The sequence below is a fragment of the Xiphophorus maculatus genome, chromosome 4, assembly GCF_002775205.1.
Source record: "Xiphophorus maculatus strain JP 163 A chromosome 4, X_maculatus-5.0-male, whole genome shotgun sequence".
Lineage (NCBI taxonomy): Eukaryota > Metazoa > Chordata > Actinopteri > Cyprinodontiformes > Poeciliidae > Xiphophorus > Xiphophorus maculatus.
The window spans coordinates 6707827-6730959 of NC_036446.1; the positions used below are offsets into that span (position 1 = coordinate 6707827).

At 36.1% G+C, this 23133-nt stretch overlaps 1 protein-coding gene across 1 annotated transcript; it reads right to left on the reverse strand.

Moving 5' to 3' along the window:
• Positions 1 to 1540: 1540 nt before the first annotated feature.
• Positions 1541 to 15695, reverse strand: LOC102228557 (ubiquitin-conjugating enzyme E2 Q2-like). Its single transcript, XM_023332317.1, has 13 exons — positions 15011 to 15695; positions 14504 to 14608; positions 11393 to 11518; positions 9843 to 9896; positions 9403 to 9543; positions 8812 to 8896; positions 7303 to 7363; positions 7127 to 7217; positions 6974 to 7032; positions 6792 to 6840; positions 6536 to 6631; positions 5555 to 5621; positions 1541 to 4480 (listed from the first exon to the last, which is right to left on the reverse strand). Exons 1-13 carry the CDS (start codon positions 15167 to 15169, stop codon positions 4449 to 4451), a joined length of 1125 nt encoding a protein of 374 aa, XP_023188085.1. The 5' UTR covers positions 15170 to 15695; the 3' UTR covers positions 1541 to 4448.
• Between the last annotated feature and the right edge of the window lie 7438 nt (positions 15696 to 23133).

The window sequence follows — 23133 nt, forward strand, 5'->3', positions numbered from 1 at the left end:
TATTTTAGATGTATCCCAGTTCCAGAGCACCTGATTCAAATGACTGCATGCAATCAGGTGCTACAGAGGCCTGACTTATTCAAATCAGATGTGTGACAGAAGGGAAACACCTAAAACGTGATGTTCTCTAGTCCTCAGTGGTCCCTGAGGAATGGAAATGAGAAGCACTGATCTAGACAAAGTGTCAGCAACATTTTTGACTCCAAGAGACACTTTGTTGCCCCTACTGTGACAAAATAACATCTGAAGCTGCAAAACAAGATAGATATTTTGAAAGTTAAGGAAATTAAACAATTGTTGTAGATATTCTATTAAAATACAGAATTAATACATGCAGAATTATTGTTTTCTTATTGGAATTATGATTAAAAACTTACTTTATGTACTACAACAATTTCTGAGCACATACACATATACGATGATTCTTAAATTAGATGTTTTAAGTAAGGAAATGCAATAAGTTCAACGATACACTAATTTCGATTACTGTAACTTAAATATGTATGGATGATAATTTTTTTCACACAGATTCTCTCAAGATGAAAAATAGACCCTTTAACAAAAAGTGACACTGGAGAAGGAAACATTATACCACATGACTAATGTAGTGGTGTGACCACCATAGGAGCTGTGGTGGTCTGCTCTGGGCATGACTGGATACCTGAATCATTTGGCAAACAGAGCTCTCTGCTGGGAAATGTAGCAAACACTTCCCAACATCTACTAGTGCATCTAATAAAAAACATATGAGTTTTTTTTTTTTTGGTAATTCGATAAAAAAAAAGTGAAAATAAGTTTTGTCAAAAATGCAGATAAAAATGTCATGCTTTTATTTTGGTTGATTTGGATTTTGTCTTGAAACTAACTTCAGATTGTTCAAATACTACATGAAACCAGGAAAATATCATCTTTGACAGAGAACTGTCAATGTAAAAAATAATCATGACTGCAGAGATGACTTTCACAGAGAGTTGTGTCAAAGATGTTAATGGAAAGCTAAGTGGAAAGAAAACATGTGGTAGAAAACAATAAACATGCAGCAGGATAACCACATTCCTTGTTTTATGTCCCTCCTGATCAACAGATGTCAAAGTGGGCTTGAAAAAGAAAAAAAAGACCAGACTCTCTCACTGGGCCAAAAATCAGATGGAAGTAAAATCTGCCTTGGAAATGAAGTATCTACATTATCAAAGGAGAGAGATAAAAGTTTAGGTTTTCCTTAGCAGGGATAGCTGGACAAACACAAAAGGATATAATTGTGTACGAGACGATGGATAAAAATTAGCTCTCTTTATAACACATTACAGCATTTTTACATTTTATACCCATTACAGATGCTTAATTTTTAATGATAAATATTCAGCTACACAGTCAAAGATGCAATATGAAAGTTAAAGCATATGACGAAATGTAAGTCAATGCTTTTGTTTCCACTATCAGCATAAATCAAACCATTTACATTTCCACTGCATTTCCATGCCTTTTTGAGATTTGATTTTTGTTTTTTCAATAAAAATTCCCCCCAAAAAGTGAAAACAGATATATTTCATAAAAGTCTTTATTCATAAACTTGATGCAAGTTTACAAATTATTTTACATTGTCAAAATCACCCTTGCAACAGGAAAAAAAAAGAAAAAAAGAAACCAAACCAAAGCATGCTTACAGTGCATAACTTTATAACCCGGCCACCGCAGATAATGATGCAAGGTAAAGAGACCAATATCAGGCTTGTTCAGGTCTCAGACCAATGCGTCACTCGTCTAATCTGAGAAGTCCTTGTTAGTCAGAAATGGGTTGGTGTGAGAGAAACTGTTGTTCAGGGCACCACACTCGAGTACGTCAATGTTCCAAAAGAAATCAGCTTCATGTATGATGTCTAGCACATGAATCTTAGCTGCTGTTATTCATGGGAATCAACCTGGCATCTTTAAAGGTAGACCAGAAGGACGAGCTAACCAGCCCAAGGTGTCTCCGATAGGGGCTGTGCTCCGATGCAGTGGGGGAAACCACAACTAATTATATTCCCAGTCTTTTATTAATTACCCAAAGTAACCACTCCGTTTCCCAACACAAGGGGAGGCAGGGGAAGAAATTATACCCACTACTATACTGACATGCAAAAAACAGCAATATCAAAGAGAAAGGGTACATGTGCTCTGAACCCTTCAACCAGGGTTGGAGCAATCTCTGCCTCACACATCTGATCACGTCATTAGAAATCGCTAGCCTCAATCACAATGCGTGGAATGCATCGGCAAAACACACCAAGATGTCAACACGGGTGTAGTTTTAATAACGGGGGGGAACAAAAATAGACCAAGACATTCAATCTTGCCATCAATGATGGCCTGAACCAATCGTTTGCAAAGTTGAGTGTGCAGTATGTATTCCTGAGTTTGCTTGTCCAGAAAATGCAAGGGAGGGCTAAACAATGTAAGCAGAATGTAAGCAGAATGGGATGAATAATACAATACAAACACATTACAACAGCTAACAATCATGCCTATGATCTGGTAGTTTGTTTCATATAAAAAGGTATCTTGCAGGAAAACTAATTTAAGATGAGTTGGACATGAACAAACTTTAAACCATTCTGGAGTTAGTCGTCACTCTGGAAAGCCAAAAATCCATTCATAAATGAGAGTTCACTCCGAAATGGCAAAACTAAGCCTTCTAAGCTGGTTATCGGGATGATATACTTAAAAAAAAAAAATCCAAGTAACAACACAACAGAACACCTACAAAAAACATGTCACTGCATTAACTGGAATGCCCCAGTTAATATTACACCAAAGCCTCAACACGCTGAGGGTGTGCAGCCGCGCTGAGAGTGGTCATGAATAGTAAACCAGGGAAGTGGTAATGGGACGAGCTCAAGTTTTTCCTGTGGCAAAGCTCAACAAATATTTATTAAAACCTGAACTGATATTCTGGAAACAGAACAGACCCCAGGGTGATCTTTCCGGGCGTGAAGCGAAAATGTTATAATGGAGAAGAGTATTGCTGTGAATCTGGAACTCCGGCTGCATTTTAAAGCAGCACTGAGGTCAGAGAAAAGTCAGAGGGTAAAGGTCACTTTTTACCTCAGATGTTAAATAGGTGAAGTAGTTAGGAAGTGAACCAGCTTTAAGAATTGGCTTCAGTTAAAACTCCAGAATGTGTCCCCACTGCATAGCCGTAGAAAGGTTCAGCCTGTTGGAGTGATATGAATGGCTAAACCTCTGGTATGCTACTGACAGCTGACCAACAATATTGTAACAGCCATTGTAGTATTAGAGCTCCACTGAAAGATAGGGTTACCAAAAAATAAGATCTGGATTGCAGTAGTCATTAGGCTTGTACAAGGACCTGGTGCACTTTCGCTTCCTTCAGATACTTCAGAAGTATCTATAATGTTACTTTATTTTAAATTGGTCTTAAGAGGTTGCAATGGCCCTGCAAGTTATAGTCAAGAGTATTCAGTAATACAGTCTCTGCTCAGGCAAAGACCTACACAAGATTACAATATAAACAATTAAATCCTTTAGCAGAAATACAAATTTACATGTTTACAGTGGAGTTAAAATCAATTACATTACAGTGTGATTTGATCCAAACGAGCTCCTGCTTTGCCTCATAATCACGTCTAGTTGCACACCAATGTTGTCCAGCTGCTTGTTGCGATAATGTTGATGGTTTTCTCCACATTTGAAAGCCAGCAGCATGCTGATCCTCATAAATGGTTTCTCCAACAAAACCTGCACAAGTCCATGTATTGTCCTGCCCTTGCTTGGGGCTTTAAGCTTTAGAACGCAAACTAGACTTAGGAGAAGCTTCGTTTTTTTCCTCCAAAAGGGGAAGAGGGTTCTTGGGATTAAAAAGAAGAACACAATATTAGGGAGGTCATCCTTGGAAGTCATAGGCAAGGGGGGTTTCCTATCACCAGCATTCTTGATGTCCTTCCCATCCATCACCGCATCATAATAGGAAATGGCGCATGCCAGTCTAACATCCAGTTTAAGGCCAGAGAGATAGAGAATGGCAAGTGGAGCATCAGACTGCCACTAGTGGAGGATAAAGCCATGCCACACCTTTTGAGTTCTAAGCCAGAGACAAGCCTTGACGTGCTCAATGCCAAAACCGAGGGAAAGTTCACATGATATTTAGTCCACCGAATCGTGGGCAATGAAATAAAAAAAATTAAACCGTAGACAAACAGTTAGAGATGAGCGTCTGAAGAGAGGACGTCAATGCCAGTAGCAGCGGCGTCCAGTTGTGGGTGGAGGTGAACAGATCTGTATCTATGTGCCTGTTCTGGGCTAGACAATAAATGAGGAATTTGGTTTGGATTTTAAACTGTCAATGAGAGAGAACATCATTATTTGAAGGGTAAAACCAATATTGGTCGCAAAGAAAAGAAAAGAATCTAAGACATGTGGTCCCGGTGCAGGAAAGGCAACAGTCTCTATTAGCCATCCTCCTTCGGGGGCGTGTACCAGCCTACAAGTAAAAAAAAAAAAAAAATAATAAAATACCAAATGAACAAAGACAAAAAAGCTAAATAAAAACTATGTTGTACAAGTGCATTATTTTCGGCCTTTTGATAAAACACAAGTTTAAGAAGTGAAATGATTAAAGACAGAATTCAAACAGCCCAGGAAGTGTGCTAACCCCCTCTTTTCTACCATTAAGAAATGAACATGGTCTGTAAAGGTTGGATGTAACAGTCATCGGCATTTTGTTTTTATCATGGTGCTCCTGTATTTAATATTTAATTCATTCCCACCTTTCTCAATCAAAAGAAAAAAATGCCCGTTTAACAAAAATGAAAAATATCTGGATAAGATCAAAACTTTTAGTAAACGACAGAAGAAAGTGATCTGTACATTTTGAAACATTGCCACATTTTTCAAACAAAAATAATTCAATGTTTTTTTTTAACTTTATGTGATATTCAAGAGTGTGATTGTGCACTACAATGAAAAAATCAGACACATATGAACCTAGTTTTAAAGATAAAAAAAAGTGAAGCCAGTAATTTTAAACTGTCAACCAGCAGTCCAATAAACAAACAAAAAAAAATTCTTTGCCACATCCTTGCCTAATTGGATGTTAAGACTTTTTAACAAAGTAATTATGAACTATGCAATAAATTTTTTAACTATTAGAGCAGCTGCTATAACAGCTGTTTGTTGTTTGGGGCTCCAGAAAACAACACAATGAAATGAAAAATGCCTGATGCAGCATTTCTATCAAGTTACCACTTATCTACACTACACATTATGTTCCCAGTTTAAACATTTTACAGCACCCAAATATTCCAGATAGTTTGTATGAATGCAACCAGAAATGTAACACCTACACAATAACATGTCATTTATATCTGCCTTTAAAAATGTGCATTGTTCACATGCACATATTTACAGCTTAAACTGTTGTTTTAAAACATATACAAAGAGCTATACTATAAACCTATTATCAATGTCTATATAAAAGTATCTAAGTAATATGTAAGATTTGCTTTTAGCACACAGTTTTTTTAAAACACAAAAAACTGGGAGTTGACAAACTTACCATTCTTTTCATGAATCTGAACCAGGGATTTGTAGGACTGCTGTGCTCTGGCAAGATTGTACTGGTTCTGTAGAAAAAGATGGAAATAAAGATAAAGTTAGATGTAAACAGCCAGACTGTATCATAATGACAGGACAAAACAAAAGATTAGTCTTATGAAAACAAAAAAGAAAACTTCAAAAATCTGGAAATGGAACATTTTGGACCAATATTTATATTTGGAGGAAATAAGTTTATAAAAATAATGACTTAAGAGAGTTTTTGTCAGGTTATATAATTTTTAAAGACCATCATAAATTAAATTTGAGATCTAAATGAATAGTGAAAAATAGATTACTCCCTCTAACACCATACTTTAATTTTACTCGACTAGCTTGTTGAACAGATAACCAGCTAATATCAACTCACTACACTTACCATATAAAGAGCAGAATGGCAAAGAGATCTCAGATAAGCAGGTATAAAAGGAGTTTTTTGCACATTTACAGAAAAGGTTGAGTGCCAAAGTGATAAATAAATGGGCAAACACAAATTTAACTAAATGTAATTTGAGACATAGTATAGAGACTCTTGTATTTAAGGCTTTACTTCAGATTATTAAATGAAATGTCGATAAACTGTGAAAAAAACTGACTGAAAAAATATTTTTTATCCATCTTAAAAATTATTTGCACCCTAGATGTGATACAAATCTGTTATTTTCTCCTCTCAGCTGAGGATGTGTTGAATTGTGTTTTCACTTTGATCTTAAATAAACAGACAAGACATTTCACTGACTCCAATTTTATAAATATGACTGTCAAAGTCATTAAGGTTATATAATTGGTCTTCACTTCCTCTTCATACTTGCTGAACTGATGTTTTGAACTGTGCTTAGTAAAATATATGACAAAAAAAAGTTTAATGGTCAAAATGAAAAGAGAAGTGTTGTCTGTAAGGCCAGTAGAATCCTAACTTTGACATTAAACTGTCATCACTCACTTTGTTGGCTCCAAACTGCACTCTGGCTTTTCCTTTGACTAAAGTGGCATTGATCTGCATGATGACAGACTCAATGGAATAGGCACTGCTCCAACCCTGCAATAAAGAGACAGGGACAATTAGATCCAGTTAGAAAAGTGAACAGATGTACATTGAACATTATGCAAAAAAACAAAAAACGATCCAAGACAATAACAGGTAACATAACATATTCCATGGCTTAAATAAAATATACTTGGCATATTTTTAATCATACCTGCTTGGTGAGAAGTTCCATGCAAAGGGCACCTCCTCCAAGGACGTAACTGAGGGAGGCAGATTTATTACTTATAAACTAATGAACTATGTAATGAACTAATGACGCGCCAAAGATAGATGTTATAAAATAGCAGTGGAAGAAATTAGAAAGAGTTCAACAAACAGCAGTACAGTACTTACCCTCCGGAAAGCACAGGGGAAACTACTCGGACAAAAGGTGGATCAAAGGGGAAATTATCCTGTAAAGGAGACCAGGAAAATGATTACATCAACAAACTGCCAAGACTCTAAAATTTTAAACATTGCCCTTAATTTAAAATATGTCTGACTCACTTTATATGAGAAGTTTAATAAAATGTAGTCCATTCCTTCCTTCTCCTTTAAGACTTGTAAATCACTGTGTAAAGGGCTATCTGGATCCACCCTATTAGACATTAATTACAACAATTAGACAATGCAAATATTGAATCAAGCTAAAAAAAAAAGACAAAATACCACTAGCTACTTACGTTCTCAGTTTAACATGCCATTCGTACAGGCTGTCATTGACAAGCTCAACTGAATAAATCCCTGCAAATGGAAAGAATAATTAATAAGCAGTCAATCCAAAATTATAATCAAGTACTTAGTCTTGCCCCATTGCAAAATATAGTTTGACATTTTTAAAATCTCTACTTTTCCACTAAAATGGCAAAAAGATCTTTTCAAAAGCACTTTTTGACAACAGAAAAACATGTCTTATAAAACAAAGTGAAGTACTATAAGAAATGTCACCTGGGTCTGCAGTGTCCGATGCCTATTGTTGTACAAAGGACACAAGCCATTTTATGTATAGAAAAAGCTTTTTAATGCAAGATGTCAAACGGATGTGACCGCATATTAGCAACAAAGAAAAAAAAAAGATGGAGTGAGCAATTTTGCTACAAATATGATCCAGGTGGAAAATGTGAGACTTCTTGGCCAGGGAGTCAGCAGACAGATCACAGATGCAGCACAGCTGTTTGTTTGTGAGCACAAATTTTATCAGTTAAAAAAATACTTTCATTGTGGTTTGTCTGTCCTGTGTCTGTTCATGTGGTAGTTATGTGCTGATGGCCGCAGATGGAGTTATATCAACAACCCCTCTCGCTTTGTTAAACCGCTTCAGCAAACTCAACTTTTCTTTCCTACATGCCCAAGCCAAGTGAAGGAGAGTGTTCAAGTGTTACAGTATGTAAATTCCCCTTTCATTCAACAGGTGCATAGCATTAGGTGAATTTTAGGGCCAAATAAAATGTGTTTGTAAAGCAACTACCTGACAAAAATGGACTTGGGGATGTGACAGATTGTGTACTTGAAAGAATGTCAGCCATAATGCTGCATCATCCTCTTGAGTAAAATGAGTAATTGGAGGAAAGTGACACTTGCACAATAACTTTATGGCTCTCCGATTTAAAGTAGGCTATTCTGGTGAGTGGTTGAAGGAACTCACTGACACAGAATAGCAATAAACAGTAACAGATATGATGTCTATCTGATTACTCACAAAATTTAAGTCTTAGGTGAATATTTTGCCTGAATGTCCAAGCTTGACATTTCAAATGTAAAACCATCTCTCTTTGGGAACTTTTGGTTGCCTTGAGATCACTTTTTTTGGTCTAAATCATTCTTATTATTATGATGGAAACAGAGTTAAAAAGAAAAAGTGGAAATGACGATGTATGGCTATTAATAGGAAAGGAAGGCAAAGCCTAAGATTGTGTCTATAATAATGTATCAAAAATAATCTCAAAACTTTTCAAAGGTAATACTTTTCTACCAATTAAGGAAGTTCAGATGGAGTTAACAGTTATGAAAGAAAAAAAAGAAAATCATTGCAACATTCCTCATTTGACCATGAAATCATTACAACCCCCTCAGCAAAAATACTTAACGTAAAGCAGCTTAATTGTCAAAAAGAGAAGACATCATCGTCTGTGTGATTTCTGTGAATTTCCTTTCATGTTGAACAAAACAAAAGCTTGGTTTTATGTACATACCAGTCTTATAACTCTGAGACCGATATATTTCTCGAAGTTCCTTCATCAGGCGGTCAGAGGCTTGTACTGAACCAGATACAGCTCCCTGCAAAATTGAACACAATACAGACAAACTGCAATTTACTTCTGCAATTTGTGTCCCAACATCAGCTGACATAAACTACATTTGTGTGATAGTCTGGGTGTTTTGACAGCAGTAAGCTATTTTAAGAGAATGTTTCAGAAAACTACAAAACATTTAGTTACTGAAGCCAAATAAGCATAACAAGATCATTCTGATTTTGTGGCTATGAGGTTGTGTTTCATTTTGACATACCTTAATGGCTTAAAGTGCTTATTCAAAAACTGATCCCATTCTAAAGGAAATACAACACCTTTTATAGGTTTTCTACTACCTTAAGAAGCAGGGATAAAGGAAAAACAAAAATGTGCCTTAAGTTTCATAGAAGAAGTTTATATTATAATCTATCAAGTGTACAAGGCAGTAAAAATGATTGATTTTAAAAACTGTTCATGTCAACCCGCTTTTAAATGTTCTGTGAAATTGATCTGAAATATTACAAACGACACTCAAATTTTTTAAAAACTCACGTTTAGGTGGTCTTGTCTCTGGTTCTTTCGGATCTTCTCAAGGATTGCCAGATTTTCTTTCTCAATGCCATCGTCCTCAGATTTCTTCCCATCAACAGGCTCCTCCTCTTTCATTTCATAGTGATCCAGGTCCTCAATGTCCTGATAAATTATTTGTAATATTTTAGGCATTTTAAACCATATACATATAAAACAAAGATTTGTGATCAAGGCAGAAGGCATGCCACCTTATTAAATAAAACTTGGTTGTTTACAACAATGTTTGAGTATAAACAAATTAAGACATTTTATTACAGATCATTGCAGTAGTGTGTGTGTAGGACGAACAGGGAAAACAAACAGCATTAGTACAACTTCTAATAGATCAAAATAAATCATTTTCAGTGATGAACTCGGCAAAGAGACCAGACAGCATGTTTAGGCCAAAGTTAATAACTTACTTCCCCCATCTCTTCCTCTTCTTCCTCTTCAGATGTGACCTCCTCTGTCCCATGCTACACACACAAACAAGAGTTTGTTTCACTGAAACCGCATTAGTCTGCGAGACAACTGACTAGTCCATCTAATGTATTTTACAGAGAATCCCCTCAGGAACACAAAACCAGAGCAGCATTGACAAGAGCAAAAAGGCAACAGTATCTTATTTTTTCCCCTCAATAAAACTTTAAATAATTTTATTAGCTCTTCCTACATAAACACACATTTTAAAGAAAACATAAGGGAGCATTTAGGCCAGATGTATTTTCTCTAGTGATTTTATTCTGTGTGATTTTGCCATCTTGTTTCAAGCACAAGTGAGCATTCAGTCCCAATTTACCTTAAACGGCCCATTTAAGGTCAAAACATCTAGGTCAGATTCAAGTCCAGACTTTGAGTAGGCCATTCTAAGGCCTTCATTTATTATTCTTTTTTTAGCCACTCAAAAGTTAACTTGCTGATGTGTTTTAGAATATTATCGCGCTACGTAATCCAGGTGTATTTGAGCTTAAGTTCACAAACTTGAAATTCTAAACCATGTTTAGCTTCCAAAATGACATTTTTCTGAACTCCTCTGTTGATTGTAAGGCAGATGTAAAACACATTAATTCCACTGACACAGTGATTTTGACAGAGTTCTGCTATGCTCTAAATGTAGTTTTGGACTGTTTTATGACCTCTGGGATGAGTCATCAATGCTCTCTTTGAGAAGATTTGGAAGGCTAGACACTACTGGTAATGTTCACCACTATTCCATGTTTTCTTAATTTGTGGATAAAGTCTCTCACTGTGGTTTAGTGGAGACTGACTTTTTAACACTTTCCAAACAGAAAAATCTCAGTGAATTTGTCTTATCTGTTGTCGGGGTCTGGGCATGTGTTGCTTTTTGAGAAGATATTTTATTAAATGTGTTCAGGTGATTTGTTGACCATTACAGCTCTGGCAGTAAACTGTTCTGGATTGGGTTGTTTGGGTCTTGGTTTGTGTGTCGCATTGATGCTATATAAACCAGGTCAAACTGCTTCAACTTCAAAGTCTTACAATATTTTGATATTTCCATCAAGAACAAGCAGACGCTTGGCCACAATGTTGTTAAGCTTGACAAATCTGATAAGAGTTAGCAACTTAGACAAATCAGCCCATTCTGAAACCACGGCTAAAAATGTACTTACTTAGCATTACCTGAAACATCTTAAAAGGACACTCCTGTGCAATTATGAGTGCAAAGTACAGCTACGTTTAACATCTGTTGTTTTTTGTGGTTGAAATATTTATACTTTACTTTCAATGACTGATGGTGTCTAAAGTGGTTGGTCTGAGACACAGTGGTTAATAGACAACAAAAAGACAGTTTATAAATATTGCTTTAACCAATGTAGTTTAAACTGTAATTTAATTTTATTAGTTTATAAAAAATCTAAACTACCCTGAAACAGGAACTTAGGAAGCTAAGCAAGAAAGATTTACTATCTATAATCGCCATAATGTTCCAGCATGAACTGGTCCTCTTTACCTTTCGGTCTTGTTGTCCCACAGGTCCTGCAGGCAGAGGCTGGTCTAGCATCTCCACATCAGGATGTTGAGGAAGGTTGTACAACCGACAAAGGTCACAAATCAGCTTTTTTAACTGCTGCAAAAGCTAGAGAAGAAAACCACAATGACAAAGAGACATTGATTTGTTTCGTTTATGGTAGAACATACACATCCTAACAGCATGTAAACAGCTTGTTCAGCTGTCTGGTGCTTCAACTATTGATGCTGCAGTACCTTTTCCCTGTTATCAGCAACTGAAAAAGTTTATTGAGAGGGTGTGGAGAGTTTTGGACAGTGTTCGCTGTTCCTGCAATGGCACTGAAACATCCTGAACAGGGTGCAGGAACACTCCAATAACCTTTTAGTTTCCCTCAATAGCCTCTTCCATGCCCTCTCATCTGCCAAGTAGCAGCTGGAGTAGCACAATGAGATGGAGCATGTGATGAGCGTTTTGATGTTTGATTCAGTTTATTTAGAAAGGGCACAATCCTGATGCTTTCCCTCATCCAGGTGAGGTCATCAGAAATCTACACTCAAAAGAAGTTAATGCTATCCAAACTGACTGTCGGCTATGTATAGAATATTGAAAATCACTATAAACTTTCTGCTGTCCAAGTGGATGAAAAACATCCTGCCGTCTGGCATAAACTGATGTATAGTTGGGACGCAAGTACCAACCAAAAAAAGTCAGAAGTAATCAAATCTGCAAAGGAGCAAACAGAACAGCCTTACAGGACCTCAGCATGTTGTTCCTGCATCACACTGATGTTAAGAAATGACTTGGTGCTGTAGATTATGCAAAAATGACTTCCGGAATGACCTAAAAACTCATAATAACTGCTTTTACCAATCTCTTGAGAGGTTGCTGTGTCCTTGCATGCGCTCTCATGAATATAAGTAAGAAACTTTTATTTATAAAATACACCGTGAAAAATACAGTTTAAGGAACATCTAAGAAATACATCATACATATACTCTGTCACAGCAACCATGAGACTAGTGGAAAATTATTTCATAAAAAAATAATTTCTTATGTTGCTTTTCAAAAGCACTGATGGAGTCCAAGGATCACAATGGTGTGTGAGTTAAATAAAGATGCATACCATTTTACTTAAACCTTATGCACATGTCATTTTAAAAAGACAACACAAGAAAGTAAATGTAAGGAGTGTACAAAAAGATCAAATGTTCCATCTCAGAAGTGTCATACTGAATTAATTTAGACACTATACAGGTCTAAATTAAAGTGTTTAAATTAAAAATGACAATTCCATTAAGTTGTTCAGAAAAACTCCCATTTACCACAGCCAGTAAAGTGACACTGAAACTGTGTAGTTAGACAGCATGCTAAGTGTTAACTCTTAATGGTTAGCCAGCTACCATGCCTTTGCAAATTGGTGCACTCAAAAAAATAGCACCACCAAGACATCTGTGTATACACAGAAAGAAAGCAGATCTTATCAACTCTCAAAAAACAGACTTCCTCTTTATCTGACATACATCTACAGTAGCTCAAAACTGGAAAAATTGAAAACATATTTACATAACATTTAGGTAAATGATAACAAATCACATAGCCCTACACAGAAATTAGAGGAAGAAATTATATAGATTTCTCTCTCTTTTTGTAGTCTTAATAAATTCAACCATGCCTAAAGTAGATGCATTAGACTGACTGGTGATGTGCTGTGAGAAGGCCTACCTATTGTAACCCGATCAAAACAAAACATTTTTCAGAGTCAGCTTTTATTGGACTGCTCTCCTGAAAGTGAGGAGAATCATGTTCCAAGTAGCGTTTACTGCAACGGATGTATTTTTATACCTCCCGTTTGTAATCCAACTATTTTTACTTTTCTTCCACAGCAATCTTTTGCTTTGAACTTATGGAGCTGACTGTGTTTGTCATTTTTTCCTTCAATCTTAATGCTTTTGTTTTGTTTGCCACTGCGAAACTGAGACCTTTAAATAACAGATCAATTTCTCTTATTGAAAGGTGGATGTGTGAGTCAGATTGGGTGAAGTTGCAGTTCTTTATTTTTGCTTACACAATCACATTTACTTAGTTGAAGTATGCACATTGTATGTAAAGATGAAATAGGGAAATATCTCCACCTGTTCAGTGTTAAAAATATAAGCGAAAATCAAGCTTGTGCATTTCAACGCAATATCACAGTGACTGAGATTTGTAAAGGAGAAGGACATGCGTATTAATGACTCCTGGTTATTTCACTCTCTTACAAAACTAATGCAATTAACATTGTAAAACACTTCATTTTTGTTTTTGTTCAGTATTTTGATAAATAATGGTGATATAAAAATTCCAATATTCCAAAAACGTCAAATTCAACAATTACATGTTACACCCCATTTACATTGCCAGTCCAATTTCTAACTGACCCCTAATGTCTTAAGGAATATTATGTATTACAGTCCAAACAGTACACCTATGAGATGCTGGATACTGCTTTAATAGAGTTGCATAACATTTCCTTACAGTTGGTTATGAGCATAATATAACTTTAAATGATTATTTATCAACATGTATGTGAAGAAATCCAATGGTATGAAGACACATGTGGTAGACTGCTCAATTTCATCGGCTAATGTCTGCGGCACAGTCACCAAAGCTTCAAATATTCAAAGTGGTGAATAAAAAATACCAGCATCTGTATCAACATTTTGTCACAACATTGCAGTTTTATGCGTTAATGACGCCCAACAGACAGTTGGTCTGGTATTTCTTCTACTGAAAAGCAGTATTGTCAATACTCGCTCAGTGCAGCAGTTCAGATAAGTCAAAGTGCAAAGTGTAGTCATATATCCCACATTCTTCAGGAATACCATGAAAACATTTTAAAAAATGGATCATTTGCAACTCAACCTATTTACTTAAGTCACACTGATTTAAAAGACAACCATTATGATGTACTCGGCGAGATTCATCAGCATTCTGCTTGATAACACTACACTGTCAAAATTTGGGATGGCAGCTCTTTGGTCGCCACTCTTCGTGAGGAGCAGCAGTCGCATCATGACTTTTCTTAAGCGTTACGAAAAAACATGTTGAAATAGGCAAGTAAATTTAACCTACCAGGGTGCTTCCTTTTCTCACATCTTCCAGTCTCTCTAAAACTTGTGCCAAGCTCGGGTCGTCAGAGTCCACAAACCATATTGGTGGCGTAGATGGATATGATTCCTGAAAAAAAAACCCGAGTGACAATACATATTTAAGACACCCACATAAATACATTTTATAAACATAATTTTTTAGCAGTATTACACATAAAAATAAAATATAAAGAACAGTATTAATGTTTATCAGACGACACTCGAATGTTGAACGTATCGTTAGCCGAATGCTAGGATTGCTTCCAAAACGCTGAACGCCTAATTTGATAATTTACACAGACCCTTTAGCTCACGTTCACGCAGGTGTATAACAAAAAACACCGGTCCCATATACATTGAGATTTTGTGATTCTAAATGCAGCTGTCTATTTGGTTTAGGAGGTTAACAACATGACGTTTGATCGCTAACTACCAACAAGGGAAGTGCATTACAAGCTAAACTCCAACACACGAGTTCTTCACTACTTACCGTAATGTTACAGTGGATAATTAGCAACTTTTCTCCAGTCACATTAAACTGGCAGCTCAGTTCGTCGGGCTTCCAATCAATTATCCTGAATCGTTCGTGGTTTGGATCAAAAATGGACTCCAAAAACTTCAGCTCGGCCTTCAGCCCCGACACCGACATCTTCCACACATCTCCGGCTGGGCCGCTGGGGAGGGCGAGAAGTCAGGACTTAGCGTTTAGCTAGCTGGCGCTACAATAGAAACTTAGGCAGAAAGCGGTCGTAAATGAGCCAGATAACAGCTGACTCAACCGGTAAGTGTATCAGAATATCCACAACCAGCTACAGCCTCCGTCCGAATAAATTATAGCGTAGTCGGACAAATGTGCTAATGAATTAGCTAGCACTAGCTAGCCCCTAGTTAGGCGTTTGAAAACAGCGCAGTGCTTAGCAAACTGCTAGCGTTGTTGTTGTCTTTCCGTCTATTGTTGTTCTCTGGCTACGTTAACAACATTTTAAGGCTCCTGCGCTGTCCCGTGACCGTCTTCTTACAATCCTGTCGGGCAGCTCTTTAAAATTCACTGGACCAGGAAATAACGAGACTATCTCCACAATCTGAGTCAATATCCTGCTATAAGAACAGTGTTTTTTATCCCCGTGCAACTGTAGCTGGCCTCTAGTGGGGTTTAAAGATGGCGTTTGGCAATCTCCCCGTTCCTGCAGAATCCCACAATTCTACACGTTCACAATTTATTAAAGTGTTTAAAAAAAATCAAACTTTAAGGCAGAGTATCATGTGGCTTAACATTTAAAAAAAATTAAAGCGATGTGGATTTACCTTCTACGGAGATTAATGTTTTTATTGCTCGTTATTTTGTTCCACCTTATGATTTCTTTTTTTTTTTTTTTCAAAATATTACTAAGTATCAAATTTACAGTAAATGCAAGGATCCATCTCAGCAACCTAGCACATATTCAAACGTTTATTTTGTAACTTATTTAAAAAAAAGTTAAACTCATATTTATATATAAAATCATACACAAAAGTGATTTACACAGCCATCCAGTAAATATGATTAAATCATTTCAGTTACCCAGTCCCTTAAGTGAATCACATGGATTAGTTACATGCAGACTGTTTTCAAGAGTTTATTAATTATGATGATTTTCTATTTACAGCTTATAAAAACACAACATTTAAAATTAGAATATCACACCAGATCAATATATAAAGACATATTTTTAATACAGAAATGTGGGCTTGTTGAAAAATAAGTAAGCATCCAATTCAGTTTTGCAAAAATTAAGACCAATCTTTAACATAGAAATTATATAGAATGACAGTTAACAGTTTAATAGTTTTTCCATCATCACATTATCCACTATCTTTTGTAAGCTTTAGTATCTCAGCAACTAAAAATTTGCATCAAGTGTGGGTGTCTAGAACAAGTTTTGCCAACAGTAACCCTTGACTCACTGAAAAACAAAGGGCAATTAGTAATAAAAAGAACAACATTTTCTTTGCAAGGATGGAGATGGAAAAGAAAGAGGTCAAAAGGAAGTCAAAGACGCCATCATGCTGGAATATTGTGAGTCAGAATGATTCAGGTTCTGTGGTGGGCAAGTGCAAAGGCCTGCTGGAAATATTATTTCTAATGAAATCACAAAAAAACACTAGCATCTGCCATAGCTCCCCAAATCACCACTAACTTACTGAACATCAAACACCTTGGATTCTGTGCCTTCCTGCTCGTTCTCCTGAAACTCTGGGACCTAGATTCCTTAACAACATGCATCATTTACTTTAATCTGAAAAAAAGTATTTGAACTTTTGAATCAGCTTTGGTTCATAATTTTCCCAAGGTTAATTTTATCCCTGTTGCTTTGCACCTTTTTCTGTCACATTTTTTCCTCCCACTCAGCTTTACATGAATATACTCTGGGTATATTCTCAGTCAAGGCCTTGCAACATGAAATATACATATTCTCTTGTGTCCACGTGGGTTCTCCCTGGGTATTCCCTTTTTTCTGCAGTACAATATTATGTATATTAATTGGTCACTCCAAACTTCTGCTCAGGGTGTATCTCACCTCTCACCCAATGTGCAAATATATCTGATTAATGCACTATAATCCTCCTTCTGTATGAACAATGTGATGTGTTAACTGGGTCATCTTCAATTAAATCTTAAAAAAGGCTTGGCAATGGTGCCACTAACAAGGATTGACCTGCAGAGTGTTAGTTCAGGTAGTTTAAATATTTAGGTTGTATCAGAGTCTGATTTCAGGGAAACCTAACAGGATGAGTCAGAACTATCCAGAGGGGCATGATATCCCTTCTGACCTGGGAATTGTTCATTATCCCCAAGAAAGGCCTGGAGAATTCACTGGGAGCAAAAATATCTGTGTTTTCCGCTGGGATTTATTATCTCCACAAACTGACTTCAGATAAGACTTCACTGATTAAGCAAACTTAACAGAATGGTCCTTTTCCTTCAGTTAGGTATTTTGGAGGATTTATGGAACAATCATAAGGCAGTGTGCTGATACAACACTGTGGATAGCTCAGAGGGATTACTTTACAAAGAGGCAAGATAACTTCTAAAATGTTTACTTCAGTCTTTTACTGAAAAGCCTTAATATTTTGGCAGTACTACTTGATGCCCAGTAGGGTGCAGTGTTGGCTCAATGTCTGAAAAAATGGTTGCCAAAAGAAATAATATTTCTTCAGTTGTTATTCTAGGCGTCTACCAACACTCAGATTAAATGTATACGTATTGAACTACTGGTAAACATTTTATGGTTGAGCAGATTAGATAACTGTGTCTAGATGATCTATATATACTGAGGCAGGCATTTTTCTTTCTTTGACAAAAAATGTTTAAAGATACCCCTTCAAAACTAACACATTTATTAGTAGGTTTTAGATAGTTAAATTAAAAATAACTGGAAGCGTTTAGCCCACTTTTCCAAAGTCAATAAAGTGTGTGGTCCTAGAGCTGCAGAACAAGACATGACGTAAGCAGGGCTGACCAGCAATAAACTAAGAACAGGATTTTTCTTTGGCCTAAAGTCTTTTTTTCTCTGAAAAGCCAGCTAATGCTTGTATATTTCAGCATTTATTACCGCTGATGCTGACCGATAAAGTCACAGTGTAAAAAATTTCATCTGGATGCGATAAACTCTCACAACCCACTTTAATGTTTTGCAGAGTTGAATGCTGTCAAGTGATTTGTTAATGTAATGGCTCCTTTGGAAAGGTCAAGGTTCCAGTCTGGCAAACATAATCATTCATTTCAGAGGCCTGTGATCAGCAAAAAGGAAGCTGGTGCTGAAGGATCAACGCAGGTTATGAGGGGAGCAGAACCAAAAACAAAAATGTAATTTAGGAAACTGAAAATGTAGAACAGGAACAAAGTCAAAAATATTGCTTATAATAAACTATTGTTTTCTTATTTAAATCTATCAAATCTTTAAACAGTAACAATAATGAATCAGTATATTGGGTTATTATTATTATATTGTATTATTAAGTCTAACTTAACATTATAACTATGCACTACCTTATCCACCATGCAAAACCTCCAAAATACAATTACCTTTCTTGCTGTAATATGACAAAATGTTAAAAAAAAATCAAGGAGTAGGATTACTTGTACAAGACAATATTGTTTCATAAACATAAGAAGGAGATTAGTTTTTTTACATGCTGATCTAAAATATGATTATTGAAGTAAGTTTAGCTTCTCAGTTGCTGACTCAATCAATAATATCCAATCTGATGAGAGAGCAGTGACCCTGTATTGATTACATATTGATGAGTCGGTGAGTCTTCTACTGTTAGGACATTATGTTACCAAAGGTAGCAGTGGTATAACATCCTTTCTAATTCAATTAACTTATTCTGCTACATGTTACGTCAGGCGCTGAGAGGTTATTGCTATGCACTGACATGGACACTTGGCTGTTTTGTTGCATAAATACAAGACTTGATTACATTATGCAATGATGCATTGAAATATTAAAGTGATGAAATAGTAAAAATGTGTTCAATGGTGTTGGGCTTTATCATGTAAAAGTTCTTTATAGGTTGCACTCTTATTTCGAGACTTACAAATGATCAGGAGACACAGAGGTAAACATTTGAAAATATATTTTAGGTTTTCCTTCATATTAAATTAACTGACTTTATGAATCATTTTGCCAGGGTAGATTTTTCAGCTTCTTATGAAAGCAAACTGAGATTTTATTTAAAATGAGAACTAAAGCAAACCCCTGTGGTTTAATTCTAATGACCCGTTGGCCCAGTTTTATGATCGAGCGGCTGACTGGTAGTTTATAAAAGCATGGCTTATGTCTGTGGTGACAAAAAGCCAAATAGCTGGTGTCCTCCATGATTTATCCCTCGCTTCTCTCTTCCATCTGCCCAAGATGAAAAGTTAATTAAAGCTTCATTGTCACTTCATCTCATTCCAGATAGCAAAAACAAATCATCTCTGTCGATGTTCAGCTTTTATTATTTCTGCATGACAACCGCAGAGCTGGCATTAAGAAAGGGCACCATGACAGCTACGATTTTCTAATTTCTCAGGATGATCTAATTTATAATTTTAGGGCCTCTCAGAAAACATGTCTCAGCAAATTGTAATGTGTCACTGAGAGACAGCAATATCCTAATCAAACTAATTGGCTTGCATATCAGACAAAAAGCAATGTTTACCTGCTTTATACATTATTGTGACAGGTTGTTTAATATTCTAAATCCTTATTAGCAATCTTTCTCTGTATTTATAGCCAGACTGCATTTCTAAATTTGATCATCCCTGAAAACCAACAACACACCTCAATGTCAAACCCATTTGTTCTCAGTATTCAGGCTGTGTTCAACTCTGGATCCAAGACCATTTCTCAACTGCTTTTACTGCTGAGTCACCAAATACAGCAAGGCTGTTTGTCAGACAAAGCAGTGCCATCCCCATGGAGGAGCAATATGTACAGTTTATTCCTCTGGGAGACAGCAAGCATGGGCACAGAGGCAGAGACAAATATTCATATCCAGGACAGAGGCTTTATGGTAGCTGTAGAAGACAATATGTCTTGTATGGACAGCACAGCAGAGAAAAATGAAATTCACTTGCATTGGATGCTGATCTGTCAAATCCATTGAATCTAAAGCTGGGCTTTGTCAGGATCCTAAAATATTACCAGCTAAGCCCAACCTAGAAAAGACTTCATTTTCATGATGCACCTATGTTATTTTTAGCTAATAAGACAGATCATACTTGTCAACTGTTATAGCATAGTTTTTCCCAATAAGATTTGAACAAAAATGGAAAGAATTTAACTTTTTATGTTAAGAAAGAACTTTTAAAATCTTGAATAGGGCCCTCAAGTTTTCTTTATTTTTTCTTCTTCTTCATAAAGCTTACTCATATCTTCTGTGAGGCATTTAACTGAGCCTCTGCTACTTGTTGCTGGCTGAACTCCAGAGACTCCTGCCGCACTGGAAACTCCTCGTGCTGAATCTATGCAGGAGTAAAACTGGTACACATGCACAAATTCAAGCAACAACTATCGAGTGGATAGATTTCAGGATGTCTTTGTAGCCTTTATCAGGATAATGCCTGGTGCTTGTGAAGTATTAGGAGTGAAAATATCCCACTGTTAAATTTAGATTCACTGTTCTATAAAAATTACATGTTCTTTTTCATGCTTGTCACTGGAAATGTTTGAACAAAATCCCAATCAAACGTGAAGGGTGATCACTAGAAATAATTTTCACAATATAGCAGGAGTGACAAAAAATTGAGATGTGATTTTCATGCTGAACAGCAACAAGAAGTAGCCCTAAAGTCATTGCTCTCATTACTAAATGACTTTTTCACAGGAAAAGCCAAGTCCTCTTGCCATATTAGCCTCTTTAGGCTTTCAGAATGCTGTGAATCTTCATCAGAGCAGACAGAGCATCTACATAGCTAGCATAGCATGGGCTGTCATTACTGGGTCATTGATATAACATTTGACAGGCCTTTTGTAAATTTCCTGGCACCTATTTACAACAGGTATAGGATTTCTAAGTTGTGAGGGGCTAATATCACAAAAATTTGTGAAAAATATATTATAGGGTGGAACTCACATTATGTATGCAACAGTATGAGATAGAGAAATTATTCATGATGGCATAATAGAAAATGTTGGAAAATTATTTTATTTTTTAAAATTATTAATATTTTTTAATAATAGTGTCATTACAATGACACATGAAAAAAGTAAGTGAATAAGTTTACGGACCAAGAGATCTGTTTGGACCACATATGTTGAATATTTGTTGTACCTTGACAAATGATGTATTTGTGCAAAACTCTAAATATTTTACTGAAAGAAATACTTTTTTCTATTTTCTTTTGTCATTTTTAAAGTCATACAGATTTTTACAAGTTTAAATGTAATGGATTTGTGCAGTGTGGCTGAGCCTAAATGGATAATGGTTATTTGTGGAGCATCTCTGCTCTGTGGGATCTGTTGTTCCTCTCTTGCGCTAACCAAGTAAACTGCTGCCTAATTATATTCAAGCCAAAATCTATTTACTTTCTGTGGCACTGCTGTTCTGGCAATATGAGAAATGGGTAGATGAAGGAGGTCTCGTAAATGCATTCACCACCGCGAATATATCCATCCTAATGCAAATACTGACATGGATCCAGCAAGGCACCATGACAGACTGACAAAAGTGAGAATGAGACCAAGCTTAAAGCAATTAGCTAAGAGGACAAATATCATTTAAATCATACCAGTGCCGGCTTTGGGCATTAGTCAAAGACATCTGAAATGGGAAGCACATGCTGGCAGTTATTTATACTTACCTTTCTAGCAGGAGTAAAAATTGATTTGTCAAAATTACCAATGCAAGAACTAGTAAAAACAATATCATGTTTTTACTTGTTCTTACATAAAAAAACTGAAGAAAAATCACAGATTAATCTGTAAAAACACATTTTATTCTTTTGTATTTTTGAAATAAAAATAAGGGTTTCATTTGGATCATGTCAAAATACATTAATTTCAGATCAAACTTAAATTAGAAATCTCAGACTATTTAATATTAATGTCCATGTTACTCATACAAGACTGAGCAAGACTAAAAGAAAAGCTTAAGATTTCAATCTATTTTTTTTAGATTGTTTAGCATTTTTGCTGAAATATGTGGTATAATTCAGTAAATGTGAAATCAGCTGTTAAAATGTATGTAGCAACATCAATATTACCAGTACCATAAACACACACAAACAAAAAAAACCTTTCCTTGGGTGCAAGCTCCCAGTTGAAGGTATGTTTATTGCTTGATTTTCTTCTGTGGTTGAAATATTCCCGCTTCACAGAACATCTGAGAGGTTGCCTCCTAATCTACTAGCCCTAGAAAACAAAATCCAAAAGCACACTTAAATGACAGGTTTTATTGCATTATTGCCATCACTTTATTTAGTCTTGACTGTATCGCTCCTTAACTTTCCAATCACTTATCTTTCTTACTGTTACATGTAACAGAATTCAACCAAGCACCACTGAAACAAGTTCTTTCATCAAAAGATTGGTTCATTTGAATGAAGTCAAATAGGACATAAACACCCTGAATTTGACCGCTAACCTACAAGAAATCTCCAGAACAGCTTGGATGGTATTTTCAAGATTTTGTAAAAATCAAACTCAGTTTGGGAGAAACAAGTGTTTCGTGGTTACTGTCCTCCCAGATTATATGAAAGCTGTCAATTCATCAAAAATAATTTCCCTTAATGAGTCACTTCCCTTATTGTTATATTAATCTTTTTTTCTATATAATTCCTGTGAGGTTCTGAGTTGTTTTTCCTCTCTACACCCTTCAGTTAAAGAGTAGCGAGTTTTCCCTTTGTCGTTTTAATAATTCAGTCCTTTTGTGCTTCAAAATTGAAACCACTCAACCATTCAATAGACTGTTTGAAGTGACACTGTCTGCCCCAGAGTGACCTCTGAGCCAAGTAATCCAGCTGTTTGTCCAATGACCCACTGTGACCTATATAGCCAAGATGGGGACTGCATGAGCTCAAATCCTTGTTGGAGCTATGAAATTTAAACAAGCAATGACAGTCCTGGTGCTGAAAACTGACAAATC